Here is a 25,899-nt window from a genome sequence, read left to right on the forward strand (position 1 = left end):
AGTGCAGCTCCCACAACACTCAAGAAGCTTGACGTCGTCCACGCCAAAGCAGCCTGCTTGATTGGCACCACATCCACGTACATTCACTCCCTCCACCACCGACACACAGTAGCAGCAGTGGGTACCATCTACAAGAGGCACTGCAGGAATTCACCAAGGATCCTTAGACAGCACCTTCGAAACCCACAACTGCTATTTAGAAGGACAAGAGCAGCAGATGGGAATACTGCCACCTGGAAGTTCCCTTCAAAGTCATTCACTATCCTGACTTGGAATTATATCACAGTTCCTTCACTGATGTTGGGTCAAAATCCTGGATCTCCTTTTAACAGCACTTTGAGTGTACCTACACCACATGGACTGCAGTGGTTTAAGAAGGCAGCTCACCAGCACCTTATCAAGGGCAACTAGGGATGGGCAGTGAATGCTGACCCAGCCAATGAAGCCCATACCTCGTGAATGAATAAAAGATAATTTATTGTATTTGAAAAAAGTGCAATAATCCTGGTGTTGCAATATGGAAAAGATTTGTTATGTAGTTTGTGGTAATAGCTACTTTCTTCCCCTCTTTGTATTTGGACCATTTTTGAGTCTTCATGTTATTTTTTATGCCTTTGGGTGTTTCAGGAATTTTGTTAAACAACTATTTTGATGAATTTGTATCACTGCACAGTATCAGCCACATGTCTCAGAAGTTGTAGTTTAAGTAATTTTGGGACTTTGAAGGTAAAGGAGAGCTAAACTGATTTAATGATATTGCCTGTGGTAGTGAAAGTTAGACTAGGCTTTACACGATGAGCTGATTCTTTCATAAGATTGGAAGAATTCGTTTCTAAGTACTTCTGAAATGAGTTGAATTATATTATAAATAATTCAGATGGTTTTGGGATTGGTCTTAGTTATGGAATATTGGATTCTGGCACCCATGACATTTATGATTAGAGCTGCAAAATGTGTGACTGTCAAGCAGCAGAACTTCCAATTTCCTGAAATTTTGCAAAATTAGACCAAGTGGGCAACTTGGAATTTCTATCCATCTATCCATAATTAAGAATCTTAAGTTTGTTTGCTTCTTGTCAAATTCCTTTGTCCACACTTAGAATGGCAACTGCTTCTGAAATGTTCTCAGTTTGTACATTCTGCCCAGTAGAAAATGTCATCAGGTTCATGCAGCCATGAATTTTTAAACATATTAATTGATAATATCAAATATTATGCTTAAAAGCACTGAATATGACTTCACAATGGGAACTGAATTATGTCTGTGCACCCTAGTCTAGGTACTTTCTGCCCTGCCCACTACTTCACTTGAAGATTACACTTGGTCTTGATTCCCCATGTGCCACACCACAGGGGGTGTTAGCCAATTTCTTTCATGACTTTGTTTGCCTGATGCCTTCTTTGAATTGAACTGTTTCATGTTCCCTGCCCCGGCTCGATTTGTTATTGCAATGCACTTTTTATTTTCAATATCTGATCTATTTATACTATTCATGCCGGCTACAGTAACTGTAAGCAATCTGTGAAATGAATGTGTTAATTAATGGCCTTTGATCAGAAGCCATACATTTGGACTAAAGGGAAGCCTTTACATTGCAACACTTAAAGACTTCGGGATTTTGTCAAATAATTGAATAAAGAACCCCCTTTTAAAATGAACTTTTCTTGAAGTATGCCTTCTTGAGACTGTTACCTACTTAATTATTGATATGTTGTTTTGTAAGGTTTGAAATTTGTATTCCTCAAGTCACTAACATTGGTTCATCTGGTTAGAATGTGTAAATCCAAATGTTAGTTCTTAAACTAGTATTAACTTCAAAAGACGTGATTAACTGTGGGATGGGGTGCAGTCTTTCAGATGAGACGTTAACTTGAAGGCTTGGAAGGCTGTAACTAGTGGGGTACATCAAGCATCAGTACGTGGTCCTCGGCTATTTACAATCTATATTGTTGCTTTTGAGTCAAGCATATCAACTTTGTTGATTATACAAAGTTAGGTGGGAAAGTAAGTGATGAGGAGGAAGCAAAGTGGCTGCAGAGGGATATAGACAGGTTGGATGAGTCAACAAGAACATGGCAGCTGGAATACAATGTGGTGATGTTACCCACTTAGGAAAAATAATTTTTTTTTCAATTTTGAGTGGGAAATGTTTGCATTTACAGGGACTTGGGCGTCTTTGTACATGAATCATGGAAAGTTAACAAGCAGGTATAGCAAGCAATCGGGAAGACAAATGGTATGTTGGCTTGCCACTTTTACAGAATCACAGAATCACACGTTGCAGAAGAGGCCCTTCGGCCCATCGAGTCTGCACCGATACATGAGAAACACCTGACCTACCTACCAAATCCCATTTACCAGCACTTGGCCCATAACCTTGAATGTTATGATGTGCCAAGTGCTCACCCAGGTACTTTTTAAAGGATGTGAGGCAACCTGCCTCCACTACCCTCCCAGGCAGTGCATTCCAGACCGTCACCACCCTCTGGGTAAAACAGTTTTTCCTCACATTCCCCCAAACCTCCTGCCCCTCACCTTGAACTTATGCCCCCTCATGACTGACCCTTCAACTAAGGGGAACAGCTGCTCCCTATCCACACTGTCCATGCCCCTCATAATCTTGTATACCTCGATCAGGTCATCCCTCAGTCTTCTCTGTTCCAATGAAAACAACCCAAGTCTATCCAACCTCTCTTCATAACTTAAATGTTTCATCCCAGGCAACATCCTGGTGAATCTCCTCTGCACCCCCTCCAGTGCAATCACATCCTTCCTATAATATGGTGACCAGAACTGCACATAGTACTACAGCTGCAAACTCACCAAGGTTCTATACAACTCCCACATGACCTCCCTACTTTTGTAATCTATGCCTCCTTTGATAAAGGCAAGTGTCCCATATGCCTTTTTCACCACCTCACTAACACGCCCCTCTGCCTTCAGAGATCTATGGACACACATGCCAAGGTCCTTTTGTGCCTCAGAGTTTACTAGTGCCATTCATTGAATACTTCCTTGTCAAATTACTCCTTCCAAAGTGTATCACCTCACACTTTTCAGTATTAAATTCCATCTGCCACTTATCTGCCCATTTGACCATCCCGTCTATATCTTCCTGTAGTCCAAGACACTCAACCTCACTGATAACCACCCGGCCAATCTTTGTGTCATCCGCAATCTTACTAATCCTACCCCCCACATAGCCATCTATGTCGTTTATATAAATGACAAATAATAGGGGATCCAGCACAGATCCCTGTGGTACGCCACTGGACACTGGCTTCCAGTCACTAAAGCAGCCTTCTGTCATCACCCTCTGTTTCCTACAGCTAAGCTAATTTTGAATCCATCTTATCATATTATCCTGTATCCCATGCGCATTTGCCTTCTTTATAAGTTTCCCATGTGGGACCTTGTCAAAGGCTTTGCTGAAATCCAAATAAACTACATCAACTGCACTACCCTCATCTACACACCTGGTCACCTCCTCAAAAAAATTCAATCAAATTTGTTAGGCATGACCTCTGACAAAGCCATGCTGACTATCCCTGATGAAACCTTGCCTCTTCAAGTGGAGATAGATTCTCTCATTCAGAACTTTCTCCAATAGTTTCCCTACCACTGACATGAGTCTCACTGGTCTGTAGTTCCCTGGCTTATCTCTACAACCCTTCTTAAATAGCGGAACCACATTAGCTGTTCTCCAGTCCTCTGGCACCTCCCCAGTGGTCAGAGAGGAATTAAAAATTTGGGTCAGAGCCCCTGTGAACTCCTCCCTTGCCTCTCAGCAGTCTGGGACACAAATCATCCAGACCTGGAGATTTGTCCACTTTTAAGCCTGTCAATACCTTGTCACTCCCAAATCAATTTGCTTAAGAACCTCGCAGTGTCTCTCCCCGAGTTCGATACCTTCATCCTCATTCTCTTGGGTGAAGATGGATGTGAGGTATTCGTTCAACACTCTACCGATGTCCTCTGGCTCCACCCATAGATTGCCCCCTTGGTCCCTAATGGGCCCTACTCTTGGCCTGGTTATCCTCTCTCCCCATTGATATACTTATAGTTTATCTTGGGATTTTCCCTATTTTTATCGGCCAGAGCTTTCTCATATCCCCTCTTTGCTCTCCTAATTGCTTTCTTAAGCTCCACCCTACACTTCCTGTACTCCACTAATGACTCCACTGATTTGCTTCCCTTGTACCTGCTAAAAGCCTCTCTTTTCCTTCTCATCGTAACCTGGGGACTTTCCCACTTCAATTTTGCTGATTATACAAAGTTAGGACCTGTACTCAAAAGGATTGCAGTACAAGAGCAAGAGAGCCTCACCAATGTCCTGAATAATTGTAGTGAGGCCACGTTTGGTCTCATTACCTGAGGAAAAACATACCTACCCTAGAGGGAGTTCAATGTGGGTTCACCAGACTGGTCCCTGGAATGAGGGGATTAAGCTACGAGGAGAAATTGTGCAGATTAGGCCTATATTCCATGGAGTTTAGATGAATGAGAGGTGATCTAATCAGAACTTGAAATTCTTAAGGGGATTGGCAGGGTCGATTCTGAGAAAATGTTCCCTGGCTTGGGAATCTAGAACATGGGGCCACTATCTTAGAATAAGGGGTTTCATTTAGGAAAAATGAAACATTTTTCACTCAAAGGGTTATGAGTCCTTGGAATTCTCTACCTCAGAGAGTTGTAGATGCACCTTCACCAAATATGTTTAAGACTGAGATAGCTGTTTGGTCACTCAGAATCGAGCGATGTTGGCAGTGGGTGGGAAAGAGTGGAGGCAGGAGATCAGCCATTATCATGTTGAATGGTGGTCCAATCTCAAAAGGCTGTATGGTCTGCTTCTATTTCTTATATTCTTATGGATGTCAAAGCCAACAGTTAAAGGCTATTCCTAAATATATTTATTAATGGATAAATGTAGGCACATTGTACTATAATGGATAATAAAGAAATGGCAGACTTATTAAATGAGTACTTTTTACTGACTTTCACTGGTGAAAGAGGACAGTGTACTACCGGAATACATAAATGTTAAAATTAAGGTAATGAGAGGGACGTATTCTATTTATATAAGTGAGACTGTGGTGAGGGAATTATAGAACTTAGTAAGAACATTACATAGGAAATAAGAGCAGGAGTTGGTCCTGCTCAGTTATTCAATACAATCATGGATGATCTTCCACCTCAACTTCTCCTTCCTGCACTCCTCTTCTTCCGGCACTATCTGCATATTCCTTAATTCCCTTAGCACCAAAATGTGTCTCAGCCTCTTACTTGAATATACTGAATAACCATAGTCCTCTAATGTGTCAAGAATTCCAGAGATTCACAAGCCTTTGAATGAAGAAATTTCTCCTCACCTCAGCCCTAAATGGCCAATCCCTTATTCTGAGACTGACCCCCTTGTTCTGGACCCCCCCAGTCAAGGAAAATATCCTCTGAGCATCTACCCTGTTAAGTCCCTAGAGAATTTTATAGGCTTCATTGGGATTACTCCTCGTTCTTCCCAATTTCAGGGAATGTGGTGTGATGGTATCTGGTGGGCTAGAGCCTTTTTGTGCAAAGTTGTTGCGTGTGGGGGCTACAGAGCAAGTGCTGTCAAAATGATGGCTTTTGGCCGGACTGCTTTCACTGTTAAAAGCTAGAGTTGTCAGAGAGCTGGAGCTGCTGAACTAGGCCTGGCAGTTATGGGCCTGGGGTGATAGCGCAGGTTTTGGGCAATGGACTTGGTCTGGCATTGACCTTTGCCTTGTGAGACCTGGTGAAATTTCTGGTAGCTCATGCTACCCATGCAGGTGTGACACGGGGATGGGTGTAAAAATGGGCTTGCATGACCCTGGGAGTGTCATGAAAACAGGGCCAAGCGACCAGGCCTTGCAAGGGAGTAGATGTGCAGTTTTAAAAAAATGAGCATGAAGGCTTCATCTGGGAGCAGAGATAAGGAAAAAATAAGGACACTGCTGCTGTTTGTTATTTTAAAGGAACAAATAGACCAGAAGCAGCCATGGGTGTTGCCTATGAGGATTTGGATAAACGTACGCTGATCGATCCGCACCATCAAGACCATTGTGATCAGAATTGAGGAGTTTTTGACAAGTGTGCCATTTTGGTGAAGACCATGCCCGTGGAACTCTGAAGGGGAGCTGTGTTGATGAGAATTGGCTAAAATGTTTTTTTGAAAAAGGAGCTGGTCTTCTACCTGAGGAAGTTGAGTTTTGAAAGACTTTGTGGCTGAAATTGATGTCATGTATGCTGAGTGGACTGCATAGTAAATCAGTGAGATCTACCTTTTATATCTGCTATTTTATGTATAATTTGTCATATATTGACTGTGAGATGTCTGTGAATTCATGTTTATGTTGACTTTGGTTTTATAAAGAGAAAACTTTATTAAAAGTGAAACCTTGTCCATTTTTTTTTCATTGGGGTTGTTTGGTAAATTTGTTTATTTGGTTTGTTGGCCTCCATGGGAATCATAATAGGCCTAGTCGATTCAAACTCTTCTCAAAGGACAAACCCTCATCCCAGGAATCAGTACAGTGAACCTTTGTTGATTTCCTTCCAAGGCAGGTGTATTTTTCTTGGGTAAGGAGACCAAAATTGTACAAGGCACTCTCGGTGTGGCCTCACCAAGGCTCTATATAATTAGAGCAAGACTTCTTTTTGTATTAAAGGCTAACATACCATTGCCTTCCTAATTGCCTGCTGTACCAGTGAGGCAGTGTGATTGTCATTTGATGTCAAGGCACCATTTTATGGAGTATGGCATCAAGGAGCCCTAGCAAAACTGGAGTCAATGGGAATCGGGGAAAACTCTGCTGGTTGGAGTCTACCCAGCACAAAGGAAGACGGTTGTGGTGTTTGGAGGTCAGCCATCTCTGTTCCAGCACATCTCTGCAGAAGTTCCTCAGGGTAGTAGCCTAGGCACAAGCATCTTCAGCTTCTTCATGAATGAGCTTTACTCTATCAAAATGTTCTGGGATGTTTGCTGCTGATTGATTGCACAATGTTCAGCGCCATTTGTGACATCTCAAATGCTGAAGCAGTGTGTGTCCAAATACAACAAGACCTGGACAGTATCCAGGCTTGTGCTGACAAGTGGCAAGTAACATCAGCGGTACAGAAGTGCCAGGCAATGACCATCTCCAAGAGAGAATCTAACCATCACCCCTTGACATTAAACAGCATTACCATCACTGATTTCCCCCACTTGCCACGTCCTGGTGGATTACCATTGACCAGAAATTGAACTGGACTAGCCATATCAATATGTGGCTACAACAGCAGGTCAAAGGCTAGGGATCCTGTTGATAGTAACTTGCCTCCTGGCCCCCAAAGCCTGTCTACATCTCCAAAGCAGAAGTCAGGAGTGTATTGGGATACTCTCCACTTGCCTGGATGAGTGCAGCTCCAACAACAATCAAGAAGCTCGCAACCATCCAGGACAAAGCCCACCCACAAACATTCACTCACTCCACCACTGACACACACTGGCAGCAGTGTACCACCTACAAGATGCACTGCAGGAACTTCCCAAGACTTCTTAGCACCTTCCAAACCCATAACTGCTACCACCTAGAAGGACAAGGGCTTCCTTGTTCTAGATTCTCCAAAAGGATTACTTCTCTGTATCTAATAAGTCAAATCTCTTATTTTAAATATCTTCAGTAAATCACTCCTCAATACTCTAAACTCAAGGATACAACCCAAATTTATACAACAAGTCTTCATAATCATTTTGAGCTCTAGTATCATTCTGGTGAATCTGTAATATGCTCTAGTCCAAATCCAAAATATATTTCCTGAGGTGTATTGCCTAAGTCTGAATGCAGAGCTCCTGATGAAATCTGACCAAGGCTCTGTATAAATGAAGCATCGCTTCCTTTCCATAGTGTTCAGTTCCATTGAGATAAAGGGTAACATTCAGCCTTTTTGGTGATTTTTCATACTCTACTAGGCATCAGTGCTATATGTATCTGGACACCCAAATCGCGTTCCTCTTTCACTATTTCTAGTCTCTCATCGTTAGGATAATATTACAATGTGTCTTTCTTGGATCCAAGTGATTAAACTCACATCTCTATGCACAATCAAAGTTAGATCTGGCCATTTAGGATTGAAATAAGGAAGCACCTTTTCACAAAAATGATATTGCAAAACCTTAACCCTCCTAATTCCCCTGGCCTCCAAAAAGCCATGTTAGATAAATTGAAATTTTGGAATACTGAGATTAATATACTTTTACAGCTGTCCCAGGGAAATTATTAGAATCATTATTCAGGAAGTTAAAGCAGGATACTTTAAAAATCATAATGGGATTAGACAGGGTTAACATGATTTTGTGAAAGGGAAATGGTATTTAAATAATTTATTGGAGCTCTCTGAGAAAGTAATAAGCAAGGTGGAGAAAGGGGAGCTTGTAGATGTGGTGTACTTAGATTTCCAGAAGGTGTTTGATGAGGTTCCACATCAAAGGTTACTACACAAGATAAGAGAACATGGTGTAGAGGGAAACATATTAACGATAAAAGATTGGTTAGCTAACAGGAACAGGAAGCTAACGGATAAATGGGTCGTCTTCGGGCTGGCAAACTCTAACTATTGGAATGCCAGTGGGATCAGTGCTGGGGCCCCGACTATTTACAACCTATACCAATGACTTGGATGAAGGGGCCAAATGTATAGTAGCTAAATTTGCAGATAACACCAAGATAGGAAAGTAAGTTGGCAAGAAGAGGTAAAAAGTTAACAAAGGGATATAGATAGGTTAAGTGAGTGGGGGAAAAAATTGGCAGATTGAATACAGTGTGGGGAAATGTCCACTTTGGCAGGAAGAATAGAAAAGTAGTATACTATTTAAATGGATAAAGATTGCAGAGCTTGGTTAGAGGAGTCTGGGTGTCCTGGTATATGGATCACAAAGATAGAATGCAAGTACAACATGTTACTAGGAAGGCAAATAGAATGCTGGCATTTATTGCGAGGGGAATGGAATATATAGGTAGGGAAGTTTCACTGCAGCTGTACAGGGCCTTCGTGAGACCTCATCTGGAGTACAGTTATTTGAAAAAGGATAAAATTGTATTCGGAGCAGTTCAGAGAAGACTCATTCAACTCATTCCTGAGATGAAGGGCTTATGATGAAATGTTGAACTTATACCCATTAGAGTTTAGAAGAATGAGAGATGATCTGATTGAAACATATACCAAGTCCTCTCAGGATCTTATAGGGTGGATACCAGAAGGATGTTTCCTCTTGTGGGTGTAACCAGAACTAGGGGACACAGTTTAAGCTTAAGAGGGCTCCCTTTTAAGACCGAGATGAGGAGAAGTCTTTCCTCTGAAGATTATTAGTAAGTGGAATTGTATTTCACAGAAAGCAGTGGAGGCTAGGTCATTGAATTTATTAAAGGCTGAGTTAGATATCTTTTTGATAGACAGAGGACTCGAGGATTATGGGGGACAGACAGGAAAATGGAGTAGAGACTACAACCAGATCAGCCATGACCTTATGGTGCAGCAGGCTTGAAGAGCTGAATGGCCCACTCCTGCTCCTAAGTCCCATGTTCCTATGAGGGTTATGGATCCAAGGGAGTTAAGTAGAGCTGAATTACAAATCAACTATGAAATCATCCAGTTGAATGCTGGTGAAGGCTTGAAAAATTGAATAGCCTGCTCTTATTCGTATGTTTCCATTACTGTCATCAATGCACTTGTCTAACTATTGTTGGGTACTTAGAGTTCTTGAGGCAGATTTAGACTTAGCTATCTTGATTTAAAGCCTGAAAATGATGTGTACATCTGTAGTTCACTTGATATCCAATTGATGATATAAGAGTCTGTTTCTATTAAATAGATGTACAATGTACCATTTTTTTCTCTGGAGGACTTTCATTTCTTACACACTGTTTTAACAGAACTGTATGTATCATTTGCCCTTTCAGGACAAACACCATGATGCTGCTCATGAAATTATTGAAACCATCCGGTAAGAACAGAAGTTCAGTCCTATTGATTTTGTTGGTCAATGTGTTTTGTATTTTCTTTTTTACATATTGCCTTTTTTTATTGTTAGATATCTTTGTTAATAATTAGGTATTCTGACAATGTTCATAAAAGTTAACTGCTCAGATTTACCTAACATCTCATAAATGCTCTTGTATTTAAGCATATACGTAAATAACATATCCAGCCATAGTGGCCACTGATATTGGGGACTTGTTACATTTTTGAGGTCCAGTATTCTGGTTGTGCAAATTTTAAAATCCAAATTATTAAAATTTGCTGCATTTTTATACCTTTCTTAGACACTCGCTACATGACAGTTGGCATGTAGCTACATTACATGATTATACCAGAAGTTTAAAATAATTCCATATAAGTAATTATAAAGAAACTAATACCATATCAATAACTCTGTTAATAAGCAGAATCCTGCACTAATGAGCTCTTTTTCTCTTGAGCTAATGAGATTGGCATAATTCTTTATTTTTCTTATCTTAACATACATTTCTTTCCTGTTGCACATAATTGCTTTTCAACCATGTGAATTTATTGTCCTGGCTCTGCACCCCCACATACCGACCAGGTCCTCTTGACCTACACTTACTTCAAATTAGAAGATAATATTTTCACAAACGTTTTCTTTCCTGGACTAACTCATGTCTTTGCAGTCACTGATCAGTGCCTACAGCTCCCATAAGCTCAAGAGTCAGTATGCACTGGCACATATTCAGTAAACTTGTTCCTTTAGTGCACATTCTCTATCGCTGTTTTCTTCACAAAAATATATTAAAACTGGTGCTTAAGGGTAAATTCTCGGTTCAGTGGTCACTGTTTTAGAACTGCTGTGCAGCTGTACAATGTTAGCATCAATTAGTTATTTTAAGACACTATTTAAAGATCATACCTTTGTATTTAAATAAAGGTAGTTACTCCAACAACAAATGACTCCAAATCAGTTTGTGAAAATGCTAGCCTGATTAACCCTTTCCTTAAACAATGCCTTCAATTTATTACTTGTAAAAATGTCTAAATTAAGGTGTCTGTACAGTGGATTAACCTATCAAGGTAGGCCAGAGTTAGTGGGCTGTGATTTTCCTTTTGAGATCTGCTACATACAAAATGTTAACTGTTTTGGTCCTATATTATCAGTGACTACACTTTAGAAGCACTAAATTGATTAAAAATGGCATAGATTGGGATTTGAAAATTGAAGGGTGTGTAACTTTGAGAAAGGATAGCAAGTTAAGAAAAGATAGAAGGGGTGGTTTTGCTCATTAAAGAGGACATTAGCACAATAGAGATGGGTGACCTAAGTTCAAAAAAGTTGATATAGAAGTGGCTTGGGTAGAGATGAGGAATGATAAAGGCAAAAAGTCGCTTGTTGGAGTGGTGTTCAGGCTACCTAACAGTAATCACATGATAGGAAGGGGTTGCAAAGAAGAAATAGTGGGAGCTTTATACAGTTATGGCAATTGTCATTGGAAATTTTAACCTACATATAGACTGGAATAATCAAAGGTAGCGTAGATGACACATTAATAGAATGTTTTTGGGAAAGTTTCTGAGATCAAGTTCTGGAGCCAACCAGGGAGCAGGATATGCTAGACCTGGTATTATGCAATGAGATAGGATTAATTAATGATCTCATAATGAAGGCACCCCTAGATAGCAGTGATCATAATATGATTGAATTTTACATTCAGTTTGAAGGAGATAAGAGTGGAACTAAGACTAGCATTTTAAACTTTAAGAGCAATTATGAGGGCACGAAAGCAGAGCTAGCAAAAGTGAACTGGCAAATTAGGGATAGGTCAATGGAGAGATGCAGTGTCAGGCATTTAAGGGGGTATTTCACAATTCACAGAATAGATACGTTCCAAAGAGAAAGAAAGATTCCAGTGGGAGGACCCACCATCCATGGTTAGCTAAAAAAAGTTAAAGACAGTATCAAACTTAAAGAAAAAGCACATAATTGTGCAAAGATGGGTGGCAGGTCAGAAGATTGGACAGAATATAAAACAGCAAAGGATGACTCAAAGATTAATGAGGGAAAAATTAGAGTACGAGAGAAAGCTAGCTAGGAATACAAAGACAGTAAGAGTTTCTATAGATATTTAAAAAAGAAAAGAGTTAACAAAGTGAGCATTGGTCCTTTAGAAAGTGAGTCTGGGGAATTAATAATGGAAAATAAAGAGATTGCAGATGAATTGAACAGATATTTTGCATTGTTCTTTACTATCGAGGATACAAATAACATGCCAGAAATAGTTATAAATCAGGAATTGAAAGAGAGGGACGAACTCAAATTACAATCACCAGGGAAGTGGTACTTGTCAACAATTTAAGTCCTCAGGCCCTGATGGATTTCATCCTAAGGTCTAAAAAGAAGTGGCTAGTGAGTTAGTTGATGCCTTGATTTCAATTTTCCAAATTCCCTAGATTCGGGCAAGGTTCCATCATATTAGAAACTGGCTAATGTAACTCCTTTATTCAAAAAGGGATGGAGACAGGGAACAGGAAACTATAGGCCAGTTAGCTTAACACCTGTCATAGGGAAAATGTTAGCTATTATTAAAGACGTTATAACAGGGTACTTAGATAAATTCAAAGTAATCAGGTAGGGTCATCATGGTCGTGTAAAAGGGAAATCACATTTAACCAATTTATTGGAGCTCTTTGAAAAAGTAATGTGCTGTGGATAAAAGGGAACCGGTGGATGTACCATACTTAGAATTTCAAAAGGCATTTGGTAAAGTGCCTCATCAAAGGTTATTGTGGAAAATAGAAGCTTATGGTGTAGGGAGTAGCACATTAGTGTGAATAGAAGATTGGTTAGCCAACAAGAAGCAGAGTAGGCATAAATGGGTCATTTTCTGGTTGGCATGGTGTGACGGGTGGTGTGCCCCAGGGATCAGTGCTGAGGCCTCAACTCTTTACATAAATTATTTGGAGGAGGGGCCCAATGGTATGGTTGCCAAATTTGCTGATGGAAGGAAAGTAAGTTGTGAAGAGGACATGAAGAGGCTACAAAAGGATATAGATGGGTTAGATGAGTGGGCAAAGACCTGGCAAATGGTGTATACTGTGGGGAAAATGTGAGGATGTCCATTTTGGAAGAAATAATAAAAAAGCATATTATCTAAATAGAGATTGCAGAGCACTGAGATTCGGAGGGACCTGGATCTCTTAGTATGTGAATTGCAAAAGGCTAGTATGCAGTTGCAGCAAGTAATTAGTAAAGCTAATAGAATGTTATCATTTATTGTGAGTAGAATTGAATACCAGAGTACTGAGGTTATACTTCAGTTATACCGGGCATTGGTGAGACCACATCTGGGGTACTGTCTACTGTATTGGTTGTCTTATTTAAGGAAAGGTGTAAATCAGAGAAGGTTTACTAAACTAATACCTGAAATAGGTGGGTTGTCTTATGCAGAAAGGCTTGACAGGCTAGGCTTGTACCCATTGGAGTTAAGAGTAAGAGACGACTTGCTTGAAACCTTTAAGACCCTGAGGGGTCTTGACAGGGTGGATGTGGAAAGAATGTTTCCCCTTGTGGGAGAATCTAGAACTAGGGGTCACTGTTTAAAAATAAGGGGTCGCCCATTTAAGACAGATGAGAATTTTTTCTGAGGGCTGAGAGACTTTGGAATTTCCTTGCTTAAAAGGTTGAGGCAGAATCTTTGATTATCTTTAAGGCAGAAGCATATAGATTCTTGATAAGCAAGGGGGGAAAGGTTATGGGGGGCAGGCAGGAATGTGAAGTTGAGGTTATAATTAGATCAGCCATGATTTTATTGAATGGCATAGCCGGCTCGAGTGGCCCACCACTCCTCTTAATTCATATGTCCATAAAGCACATTAGGAGGTCCTGAGGTTGTAGAAGGTGTTGTATAAATGCAAGTCATTCCTTTGCTTCCCATTTGGATTGTTCCCAGTGTGAAGAAGCCATATTTAAACTCTCATTTATAAATGCCTCTTCCTAAACAGCTAGAGAACATTGAGTGCTCTGGTAGCAGAAAGCTTGCTTGTATCCTGTCTTTGCTCCAGACACTTGGCCTTGATGGCATTTCAGAAGATCCATACAGTTGAGGAAAGCCATTCAGTCCACTTGAATTCATCTAGAAAGGACCTGTCCAATTTTTGCTTTTTTTTTTGTTTATAAAGTCTAGAGTTTTCACTTTATCCACTCCACCTGGAAGTCCATTTGTTTATTTGCAGTAGGAGCTACTTCTTGATATCAATCTCAAAGGAACCATTCGCCTGTCCCCATGTCCTAACCCCACAGACTAGTTTATAGTAGTATTATAGATTTAATTATTCCACCTAGTTTCCATCTTGCGTATTTCTATAATTTCACCCCTCATGGTGCCTTCTTTCCAGGCTTCCGAGCCAAGATTCCAATTTGAATTATTCAAATGGACTTGAGAGCAATTTTGCAGGTAATTATAGTCCATCCAGAATATTAATTGAAATTAGCATATAACTGGTTACATAGCTTGAGATGCTGGGTTGCTGTCAGCTCTAAGATTTGACTCGAGTTCCAAAGGCTGTAGGTTCCAGCCCCCCTCCAGTAGTTGAACACACCTAATCTATGCTGATACTTGGCTGTTTGATATAATATGAATTGGGCATTCAATGCTTGATAACATCAAAAGACCTCGACTTGCTAGATCTTCTTTTTCTGCCATGTCGCTTTGAGATTGTGCAGTTTGACTATGATTTTGCTTTGTATTTTATCTTGGCTGTTTTAAGGAAATTTAACTTTGTTTTCCTGGTTTAAGAAAAAAATGTTGGCATTAGTGAGAATGCACTTTATAAAAATGGTGGCCAAGAAGGAATGATAGTCATTCAACCTCTGATTTTCCATAAACTATGTTTGAATTTATTTCAGATGGGTTTGTGAAGAGGTCCCTGATCTTAAACTTGCTATGGAAAACTATGTGCTAGTGGACTATGATACCAAATGGTAAGATGTATTGATGCTTTATTAATAATTGTAATGAGTTTTATGAACACAAAGCAGTTTCATTTTAAAATCATCATTACGTTGAAAGAATAAACAATTTAGAAATTATCCCTAATTTAGGAGTACTGGGAAAATTAGAGAAATGAAGGCTCTCGAACAAATTTCAAATACCTATGTTGTAAGATATTCAAAAAAGAGTTCAATTTATTCCATGTAAGGAATGACTATTTAAAGCTGTAAATTGAGGAAACAGAATTGAAGGTCTGAGCTTATTGTGTCCTTGTTTAACTGTAGTGTGCCTAGTGCTTGATAAACAATTTTGTGAGTGTTCTATGATTTGAAACATCTTTGTTTACTAAACTGACAGCTAAAATTGGTGTTGAGTCCTGAGCATTAAGAATGATAAAATCTAGTGTCTCTACAATTAAAATGTCCAGTGTATATTTCGCAATTGCGTATTGATGTTTCGTTTGAAGGCAGTGGCAAATCATTTCAGCTGTTAGATATTTTTATAGAGTGAAGGTAATTGCATAGAAGCCGATGAAGAGAATGTAAACTATTAATGTAAAATATGCTTGCTTCATTTTTAAGGCAGTGTGGGTCCACACTGGATGCATTGGGTAGGGGAAGAAGTGCCAATAGTACTGGGATTGAACAAATGTACAAATGAGCCATTTAATTATAAATCCTGGTTTGATTCAATGCTAGATTTAACTAAAAGCTTTTTATTTCTGTCGACAATGATGTGAAGTGAAATTTGTAATGCTCTGATAGCTTATTTGTCTTTATTTGGGCGAGGGTATGACTGTGCACACTGTGAATCATTGAAGCTCTGCATGTAATAGTTTGTCAATGTCAAGGAACTTTAACAGGAGAAAGTGGAGTGAGGTGGAAGACTCTAGAATCATTTTAAGATGACTTCTGTGCTGGATAACTAACTTGTGTAAGTCTTTTTATTGAGGATGGGAACAATGTGTTCAGCGGCTTGGAACATAGACATATACATATATATGGGTGTTGCAACAATACACTTATGTAATCATGAATGGTGTATGTAGAATTAAGCTGTCGAGCAAGCCGTATTAAACACTGATATTTTAGACAGCGTCAAAGCTGGAAAGGTTAGGTTATCCTGACCAAACTAAGTTTAAAAAAAGTCATTCGTGAAATGTAGGCATCACAGTCAAGGTCGGTAATTAGTAGTCATCCCTAAATGCTTCTGAGAAGCATTTTCAATCACTGAACCAATGATAGCCATTTGATGCAATTGAGGCTTGATAGGTAGTTAAAGGTCAGCCATGTTGAGTGGAGTCACATGTAGGCCAGACAGGGTAGAAGACAACAGATTTTTTTCTCTTAAGGGCATTAATGATTCAGTGAACCAGTTTTTTTCATAGTCTGACAGCTTAATGGTCACTTTTTCAAACTTTTAAAACTGAATTCAAATTCTCAACATCCGTGGTTGCATATTGATATGGATTATTAGTCTGGTCACGTGACCACTATGATGCTGTATGCTCATTCTGCCCCATTCCTAAATAGTGCACATTTATTTCACCATCACTGGCTAGTTTGTTGTTTACACTTTTTGACTTAATTTGGTTTCAGTACTGTTGAAAACTTCAAAGTTGCACCTTGTTTTTTGGGCAAGATCATGTTTCTCCCATATTTATCGACATACATTTCAGTGGAATGAATAATCTATCTATTTTTAAAATTGCAATCCAAACTCCTCTGCCCTATATTCTAATCTACCTATAACAGCAGTAGCAAATGAAAGGATGTACAGACATAGTTCAGTTGTGTTCTGACCAAAACACATACTTGAATTCAAATAGATGGTTGTAGTTTTTCCATTAATTTAATTGAAAATTGAATTTGTGGAAATTCACTTGTAATTGCCAGAGTGCCACCGGTCAAAGGCATTTTCAAAATGATACAAATTTGCACATCTTATCCTAGTTGAAAATTGACTTTAATTAGTTCTATACTTTAACTACTTGTTAGACGTTAATAAATTTGAAGATTGCTTGGGTAATTGGTAAATGAATTCTAATATACCCAAACATGAGGTAATGCATTTTGGTAGAAAGAATAAGGAGGCTACTTATTCTTGGAGAAATAAGAGTCCCAATGGAATAGAGGGACACAGTGAACTTGAGGTAAAGATAAACAAATCACGATATGTAGCGACAAAGGACCATAAACTTGTTTAGAACCATGCTTAAACCACATTTAAGAATACAGTGCACAGTTCTGGTTTCCATGTTCTGCAAAAGAGTTAGAGCAACTGCAAAAAAGATCTACAAGAATGATACCAGAGTTGGTAGGCTATACCCATCAAAGTTTGAACAACTTGGTGCTCTTTTCTCTGGAAAAGGGAACATAGTAGGGTAACCTTATATTGATCTTTTAAGGTTATGAAAGGGTTGATGAGATTTGATATAGAAAAAAAAATGTTTGCACTTGTGGGGAAAGGCCAAAACTAAGTACTATAAATACAAGAATAATATGTATCCAACAGGAAATTAGGCGAGACTCTTTTATCCAGAGAGCGGTTAAAATGTAAAAACCCTGGGAGTTGTTGAGGGGACTAGCATGGATGCATTTAAAGGGAAGCTGATAAATGCACAAGGCAGAAGGGAATATGATATGGCGATGGAATAGTATGAAGAATGGGAGGAGTTTTATGTGGAGGTGAAACATTGGCATGGATGATTTGGCCAACTGGCCCTGTAATGGTCCATGTGTTTTTCTGGGGCAGAAAAGCTGTATTTTGGTGTTGGGATGATGTTCCCTTTAAGAACTAGATTTCTTTGAAAATCGATTTCTGGCAAAACACCTTGATTCTAGTAACTGATAGTGTGACCAAGTTTGCCTGGGAGAGAAACAAAAGAATAGCAATGGATCAACAAGGAGTTCATTATAGAGGTGAGTAGGTTCCTGGCTGTGGCTCTGGTCTCGAGCAGGACTTTAGTTTTTAGATCAAGCTGCATGAAACATATCTTCCAAGCAGGATTCAATTGAAATTCTGTGTGCTCTGGCTAAAAGAGTTTAAAACTCTTCTTAATGGACTCCTAACAGGGATAGCCAACCTGAGTGGGGAGAAAGAGAGCCTCCAGAGTTAAAGAATGTTAAAATCAGGAGACTTATGACTAGACTAGGCTTAAGAACTAGCGATGCCTGTATTAAACTGGGAGTCTACAACTGGGGGGGTGGTTGGAGGAGATTTAAAGGGACAACCTTGCCGTAAGTAAGCGGAAGGCCCAAGAAATCGTGACTCTATACTTGGACTAATTTCTGATAAGTACCTAAGCTTTGGGGGTGTAAGTCAAATGGGTGTAGAAAGACATTTAAGAGTTTAAAGTATAAGTAGTTGTGTTCATTGTACTTTTAACATCCTTACTGTAACTGACTTTAAGATAGTGTAATTATTAGTATTCATGTTCTTTGATTTTTGTGAAATAAAATTCTTTTGTGTTAAACTGTGAATCTTGTGGCTTTTTTAAAATAACTGCCTGGGTTTTTCAGATTTCAAAAATAAAAAACATTACTGGTCTCTACTGGGATCATAGCAGCCTGTTGATGTGCTGTATCATCTATGTAATACTGAAAGATGTGTGAATGTGAAAAGACAGTATTGATTTCTCCTTAGCATTAATTACTCATAATGGGTTTCTCTGCACAAAACTGTTTCCCTGGCTTTTTCCTAGGTTTATACATGCATTTGTTTTCAGAATCTAATTGCTAATGGCTCTATTTGTAAAGTTGCCATGGGTCTATAAACCATTCTGATGGTCATGTGGACTGCCGCGGTACAAGAAGGCAGCTCATCACTGTCGTCTTGAGGGCAGTTAAAAATAGGCATATATGCTGACATTGTTTGCAACGTATATGTCCCTTGAATAAATTTTAAAAATGACTTCAAAAGTACTTCACTGACTGAAATGTTTTAGAGCACCCTGAAATGATAGAAGGCATGATAAAAGTTTGTTCTTTCTACCTTGAATGAGATACTCAACTATTTGCAAAAATTGATTGTATGTAAATTTTCCATTTAGAGCTTTTGGTTTTAGTATCTGGGACATGGTTTTCAATCCATTCAATATTAATGGGAATGCGTCAATAGTACTACATTCCATTTTGCCACTAGCTTACTGTTTACTTTTGATATTGTATTTTGGTCAATTTTGTGTCCTTTTTAATTTGTAAATAATTTTACTCATGTATAGAAAAACCTAGAATTAGAAAATGCAGATACATATAAATACATACAACTGTACATACAAATTTAGTCAATTGTAAATATTTTCTACACCTAGCACATTTTGACAATACTATGGGGATCTCCACTATGACAGCATTGCTGTATATAAGCATTTTCCCTTGTACTTGCGAATATTAGCCATAACCTAAAATTAATTGAAGACATTTGTAACAAGTTTTCATTTTTGGATGCTTTTCTCAGTTGGCAATGTGATCTCTTCTAGCTTTGAGAGTATGCAGAAGCTATGTGAGAAGTACAACCGGGCAATGGATAGCATTCAGCAGTTGGTATGTATGTGTGGATTACATATAGTGTATTGCAATTATGTGTTAGAAAAATGTTTTAAAGCTACTTAATTGTTCTTGTGTCCTCATTCTATTTTAGTTTTCTCATGTATTTTCATCCACATGAATTGTGTGTGTTTGTGTGGATGTGTATCTCTATGTATCTCGAGTCCAACAGAGGCCTGGATCCAGGTTTTGAATGTGATGTCTTGCCTTCGAGCTTTGAACTTGGCCTGTGCCAAGTCTGTACCTCAGCCCGGATCACTTTTATTTCTGGTGTTGCATTGAATCTGAAACCATGGCCAAATGTATTTTATTAATGTTGGTTTGATTTGGAAGTGGGGAGAAGGAAACAGCTGTAATAGATGACTAAGGATATACCAATTTCAAGTATTGAAAATAAAACAAAATATCTTATAGGGTATGTGTTTGACTGGCTGAGCAGCCTGCTGTTCCAGAACAGTGGTGTCTCAGTGAGGGGAAGGAAGACTTCTTTAGCTTCCTGTATTAATAAAGTAAATAATGAAATGGTCTTAGATTCAGTACATTTTTGCACTGGCTATCTTTGCCCCACAGTGCTCACCAATGCTCACCAATTTCTGTATAGTAGGGGTCTCATCTTGGCTGAGCCAGCTGATGATGGAGCTCAGAAGATAGAAAGTTCATTTTTTGATTGTGCAAATGGCCTTTTATTCACCTCTTTAATGGCTTATTTACATGCATTGAATACTTTCAGCAAATGGGTTACCTTTTCATTTGGGAATGAATGGGAGTGTTGGGAACTAAAGATATGGTCGAAATTTCAAGGCATTGTTACCAGCTCATTGAAATCCATTAAAACATGTTAGAGAATAACTTGGTTACTTTCTCTAGTTTCTGGCTACTGAAAGAAATAATGTTGGTTATAAATGTCAGCTTCCATTGTAATGAGTACAAAACAGTGGTACTCATAAGTTTTCCTTTTGAAGTTCTTCTGATTGGTATTTCTCTTGTGAATATTCATTGTCTTTCCCAGGGAAAGAGAAACAATTATTAACACAATTTATCAAATACTTACATATTTTCAATTTGGGAATAAATTCTCGGTTGCTGGCAAGATTAATTGAATTCTTCAATAATTTATTTAGTATTGGCATCCCAGACCAACAAACTGTTTAATGCCAATAAACTAAGTATCTTAATTGGACACTCTGTGCTTTTTTGACATGGAAGTTATTGGTTTTTTCAAGTTGTTTCTAAAAAATCTTGGCCTGGATTTTGCAACAGTAATGATGGTGAAGCTGTCATTTGCTGCTGTTACTATGTGAAACTAACAATTTAAGGCGACTGCATATGCAGAGTTAAATGCAGAAATTGAGATGCTGCTGTCATTGAATCTCTGCTCCTCCACTGTATATACTGTTCAAGTCCCTAGACGATGGAAATCATTTAGAAATCACTGATTTGACTTGAACTTCTACTTTTTATGCAATTTGTCTCACTGTAAAAACCCTTGCAAATGTTATGCCTTGTTGAGTTGCAAATGAGTTTTTAATGCTGTACTAAGTTCATGATTTTTGCTGAGCAAGCTCGTGTGCCCTGAGAACTAATTTTATATTTGTAGAAAGGAAAATTTCCCTAGTCTGTTAAAGATTTCATAGATTTAAAAAAAAGAGATCTTATCTTTCTTCTACTGTAGTCTCTTGTATGTCCCAATCCTTATGTCACTTACTGTAAAATTGCAAAAAGTGAATGATGAATCCTGATTGTCCCTTCCAGGTTTGCTGTCTGAGAATTTTCCATGTGATTGATTGTATCATTTTTGTTGGGCACCAGAGATTCTCTATAACTGGCGTCAGAATGAAATTAACATTGGGCAAAGTGAAATGCACATCACAGAGATCGCTACATCTTTGTGAGCAGCTTTCTTTGTCAGCAGTGAGCGCCTATAGTCACTGATTGCAAAATCCAACCAATTTAGGTATCATTGCTTGAAAGTGCTGTTGAAAATGTTGTTAGGAACCATGTCCCTATTATTATGTTCATAAATCTTGTTTGGGTATTGTCTATAATTTTCATGTCCCATGTATCATAGGGTTTTTCTGGATATTTCACAGCTCCGTGTAAAATCAAAACCAAATTTTTCTCCTAATGCTTATGACATTTGCTTCGTTTTCCCAATGCTAACAAGCTTGGAAATATCGTCTGAAGAATAGTTAGTAAAGTAGGGGACAATTTGCATGAGGAGCAATCATTAACTATAAAAATATATTGGCCTCTGCAATTGGGGAGTGGGTGGGATTAGGTGAAACGTCAATTTCAGATATAATTCTTAAAGTTACGTGCATAGTTTTGGTTTGTAAATTTAGTTGAGATTCCATGTGTTGTGCTATCACTTAGGTGGTGGTGTTGACGACAAATTTAATTGCTAAGTGGGTGCTGTTAGAAACACAATTTACTTAATTGAGTTTGCTTAATTGAAAAATGCCTCCAATTTAATACAGTGGAAAGGGACGACACAGCCTATGAAACTGAACACTCGGCCTTGCAATGGCCTGCTACGACATATTCTGCAACAGGTCTACAACCACTCAGTGACTGACCCAGAGAAACTGAACAACTACGAACCCTTTTCTCCTGAGGTTTATGGTGAAACATCCTTCGATTTAGTCGCTCAAATGATTGATGAGATCAAGATGACTGAAGATGATACGTTTGTTGATTTAGGAAGTGGTAAGAAATTCAACTTCGTTGGCCAGTTTTATTGAGCTATTGATAAAAAAAAATTATGAATAAAAACTGAACTGACAAGCCTATGTTATAATTAGAATGTTAGGTGACGTTTAGCCATTGACCTGAATATTAGTGTAACAGTTATGTTTTCATAATGGCATTGTTTTTATAAGGCAATAGAGTAATTTATATGAAAATAGGAAATTCTGGATTATGTTGTGGTGGTATAACTCATTTGTATTGGGTAGACAGTTGTATTGATAACTTTCTTCCTTTCCCCAAGGAGTGGGTCAAGTAGTGTTGCAAGTTGCTGCAGCTACACAGTGCAAGCATTACTATGGCGTAGAGAAGGCAGAGATACCTGCAAAATATGCAGAGGTAAGTGCCAAATGTTGTGAAAAATTCCCAATCAAGAAAAAACACAGTATAATTGTTTTTTGCCCTACACAGACAATGGACACAGAGTTCAGAAAATGGATGCGATGGTATGGGAAGAAATATGGAGAGTACACAGTAAGTTTGTTTTATGCAAAGCTTCAGAAATAAACATTTTAAATCTTTTCATTCTTAGAATTAAATTACCGAAAAATGTTTTCTCTTTTTTTAAACCTCTGCATTTTCTGTCTTTAAAACATAACTATGTTGCATAGTTGTGGTGTCAAATTTGTCCCATGGTAAGTGCATTGTATCTGTACGCTCTGGTCTAGTTACCCCCACGCTCTCACCCCATTTCACCTGAAGTCTACTCTAGGCCGGACACAGCACAAATGTGAGATATGGCTATATTTCTTTGTCACTTAGGTTCCCTTGTGCTCTGCCAGCTATATGCTGTTTCATGAACCTTATTTGTATGTTTCCGTACTTTGCTTTTTTGGTTCTGTGCCCGATTTTCTCTTTCGTCCTTTTGGTCGGGCGTTGTGCAGAGAAGGGAACTGCCTGGAACCAGATTGAATTTCCTGGTGGTATATGTATGGAAAATGAGAACTTGGTTGTTTCCATTCTAACTTGGTGCCTGCCTGTCTTTTGTACTCCACCCTTTATCCTTTCTACTATGACCCCCCCCGCCTCCCTTATCGTTTTTTACTATTTCCTTCTGTTCCTGTGTATACTACTTGCTTTAACTCGATCTCTTCCACTTCTGTTGCTAACCAGTTTCTCCTTTCCCTGTGCTCTTCTTCCACTATCCCCTCTTCTCTATTTTTCTCTATTAAACTATCAGTTCTCTGACTTCCCAACCTCCTCCCCTCATAAGCTCTAATATATTCTGTACCCTTGCCTACACATACTAATCTACTTGGTTCCCTGTCTTCCATGGATTAAAATTAAAATTTTTGTCTACAAGTTCCTCCTTTCCCACACTTTCTGAAATCCTTCTCAGCTCTATCATGTTTCAGCATGCTATTTCCTCTGATGCTGACCTTGTATACACACCCCATAGCCAAGTCTAGTTGCACAGTCTTTGGAACATAGAAACAGGAATAGGCTATTCAGCCAGACGATTTTGATTCACTGTTCAATTAGATTATGGCTGATGTGCATCAACCATTTGAGTTATTTTGTCTTTGGAACCCTGATGCCCAAGTCTTAAGCCCCTCTTAACTCTTAAATGTTTATACCTTATTTGATATTTTCCACTTATTCTTTGGACACCTTTTCTAATCTCACCCTCCCAGCTTGGTGTCAGCTTCCTTTGCTTACCCCTCTTTGTGAAATTGAAAGAAACTTGCACTTAAATAACACTTTTACCATGATTGTAGAACATCCCAAAATGCCTAATAACCAAAAGTTTGCTTTTGAGGTGCATTTTGTAGGTAAACATGATGGCCAGAATTTTGCACAGCAAGGGTCCTGGAACAAAGAATGTTCTTGGTGGCAAATGTTGAAAGAGGAAGGCCAGCTAAGTTACCATGAGAGCTTTATGATCCTTTTTAGGTGTCTTATGCGTCCACCTGAACAGGTAGACTGGCCTTTTTTTTTTAATGGCCTGCCCAGAAAATGGCATCCTCTCTCAATATTTTGCCCGCTTAGTACTGCACTGAAATGTCAGGTTAAGTACTCAAGCCTGTAGTACCACTTGAATTTATGACCTTTTGACCCAAAGAAAGCAGTGCTACCTGCTAAGTCGAGCTGATACCAAACACTTTTTTCGATTAGGTTTAACCTTGGAATTGAGATCAATTGTGGTGGTTTCACATGCTTGCTCTTTGTGCCATTTTTAAAAATCTGCACATTAAGTGACCAATCTGATTATACTCTGTTGACAATTTAATATGAAAATTTTTAAATGTTGCATGTGTTTCTATTTTAAATTTAACTTTGGGAAACAGTATCTCTGCTTTTAACTTAGTGGTCAGTTGGACGGTAGGGAGAAATCCAAATACTTATTCCACAGATACAATCCAGCCTTTCCAGTGAAGAAAGTATATATATGAAACTCAGACTTTTCTGTGTCTCGTTGTGGTCATTGTTTGGAAGTAAGTGGTTTTATGATTGTTGAAGGTCGGATCATGCATCTTGTGCCCAACTATTCTGCATCAAGGTCCAGAATCGATTAGATTAGTGAAGTCTCAATAAGAGATTTTTGTTCTTCTATAGTGACTTTGACATTTCTGATAAGTCTGAAAGGAAACCATTAAACTGTGGTGTGAATTAAGAATTTTGAAAGTGACTGATGACCCATGGTAGATACCAGTTTGTACTGTACTAATAATAGCTATTGAATTTTGCAAAATAATGTGCAACCAATTGCATAGTTTTGAACTAAATGTTTTATCTCTTATTCTTTATTTGATATGCATCTTGTGGTCAAATATAAGAGAATTTTATATTGTGATTTTGAGCAGTTTCTATTTCTTTTAGCTGGAAAGAGGCGACTTCCTATCTGAAGAATGGAAAGAAAAAATTGCAAGTACAAGGTGACCAGTTTAGAGTAATACATAATTCAGTGTTCAGTATATTAATATTTTTTTGTTGGCTGTTGAGGTGGTGTCTGCATTTGACCCTTTGGAATTGATAATTTTACACAAATTGCCAAAACCCACTTGTATCAGTTATGGGCAAAAGTGGGATATAATCAGTTGCACAAGTATACGTCCTTGCTGAGTCCAGCTGCAGCTTGTAAGACCTTATAGTACCTGTAGTTTATTTTTTGGGGGGAAAAAAGAGCGCAGCTTTCTCTAGCCCACAAATACCGTTGTTGTATCAATAGAAACGTCAACATAGTGTTTCCACTGGGTTTCACTGGATATAGGCCAAACCAGCGTAAAAGATTGATGAATTTCAAGTCCAAGTAGTTTCCAGAGTCTCTTATGCTATTTTTAAAAGCCACATTGCCCTGGAAACTGCCCACGTCCCTGACTGAATTAATGAGCTTGGCGAGTTTCTTCTGCTGGTATCTATTTGTAGCCCTTTGAGAAGGCTCTTCAAAATGAGTTCTATTTTTTAGATGCAAAGGCACTCATAGGTGCTATTAAATGTTTTTAAATATTAAAGAATAAATTTACTAGAACTGTCTAGTGTACACCAATTAAATTAGTAAATGGTTCTAGGTAGTTTTTAAAATCATTTCAGTTATTTGAAGTCCTATTACTGACAGGAGGTGGACGCATATTAAAAGGCTTTCTTTGTGATGAACTCAATTTCAGCTACATTA

At 38.6% G+C, this 25,899-nt stretch overlaps 1 protein-coding gene across 6 annotated transcripts in view; it reads left to right on the forward strand.

Annotated features, from left to right (window-relative positions):
- The window catches only part of dot1l (DOT1-like histone H3K79 methyltransferase), a 110,460-nt gene that overhangs the window by 11,539 nt on the left and 73,022 nt on the right, over positions 1-25,899 (forward strand). For 4 of the 6 annotated variants that reach the window (XM_041204047.1, XM_041204051.1, XM_041204048.1 and 1 more), the window contains exons 2-8: positions 9,955-9,998; positions 14,910-14,984; positions 19,475-19,538; positions 22,019-22,247; positions 22,531-22,625; positions 22,698-22,760; positions 25,107-25,162. In XM_041204047.1, coding sequence (XP_041059981.1) covers positions 9,955-9,998; positions 14,910-14,984; positions 19,475-19,538; positions 22,019-22,247; positions 22,531-22,625; positions 22,698-22,760; positions 25,107-25,162 — 626 coding nt within the window. Of the gene's footprint in view, positions 1-9,954; positions 9,999-14,909; positions 14,985-19,474; positions 19,539-22,018; positions 22,248-22,530; positions 22,626-22,697; positions 22,761-25,106; positions 25,163-25,899 lie in introns of those variants that run through there. The other 2 variants (XM_041204049.1, XM_041204052.1) reach the window with 2 other exon arrangements.

The sequence above is a fragment of the Carcharodon carcharias genome, chromosome 14 (genome assembly GCF_017639515.1).
Source record: "Carcharodon carcharias isolate sCarCar2 chromosome 14, sCarCar2.pri, whole genome shotgun sequence".
Taxonomy (NCBI): Eukaryota; Metazoa; Chordata; class Chondrichthyes; order Lamniformes; family Lamnidae; genus Carcharodon; species Carcharodon carcharias.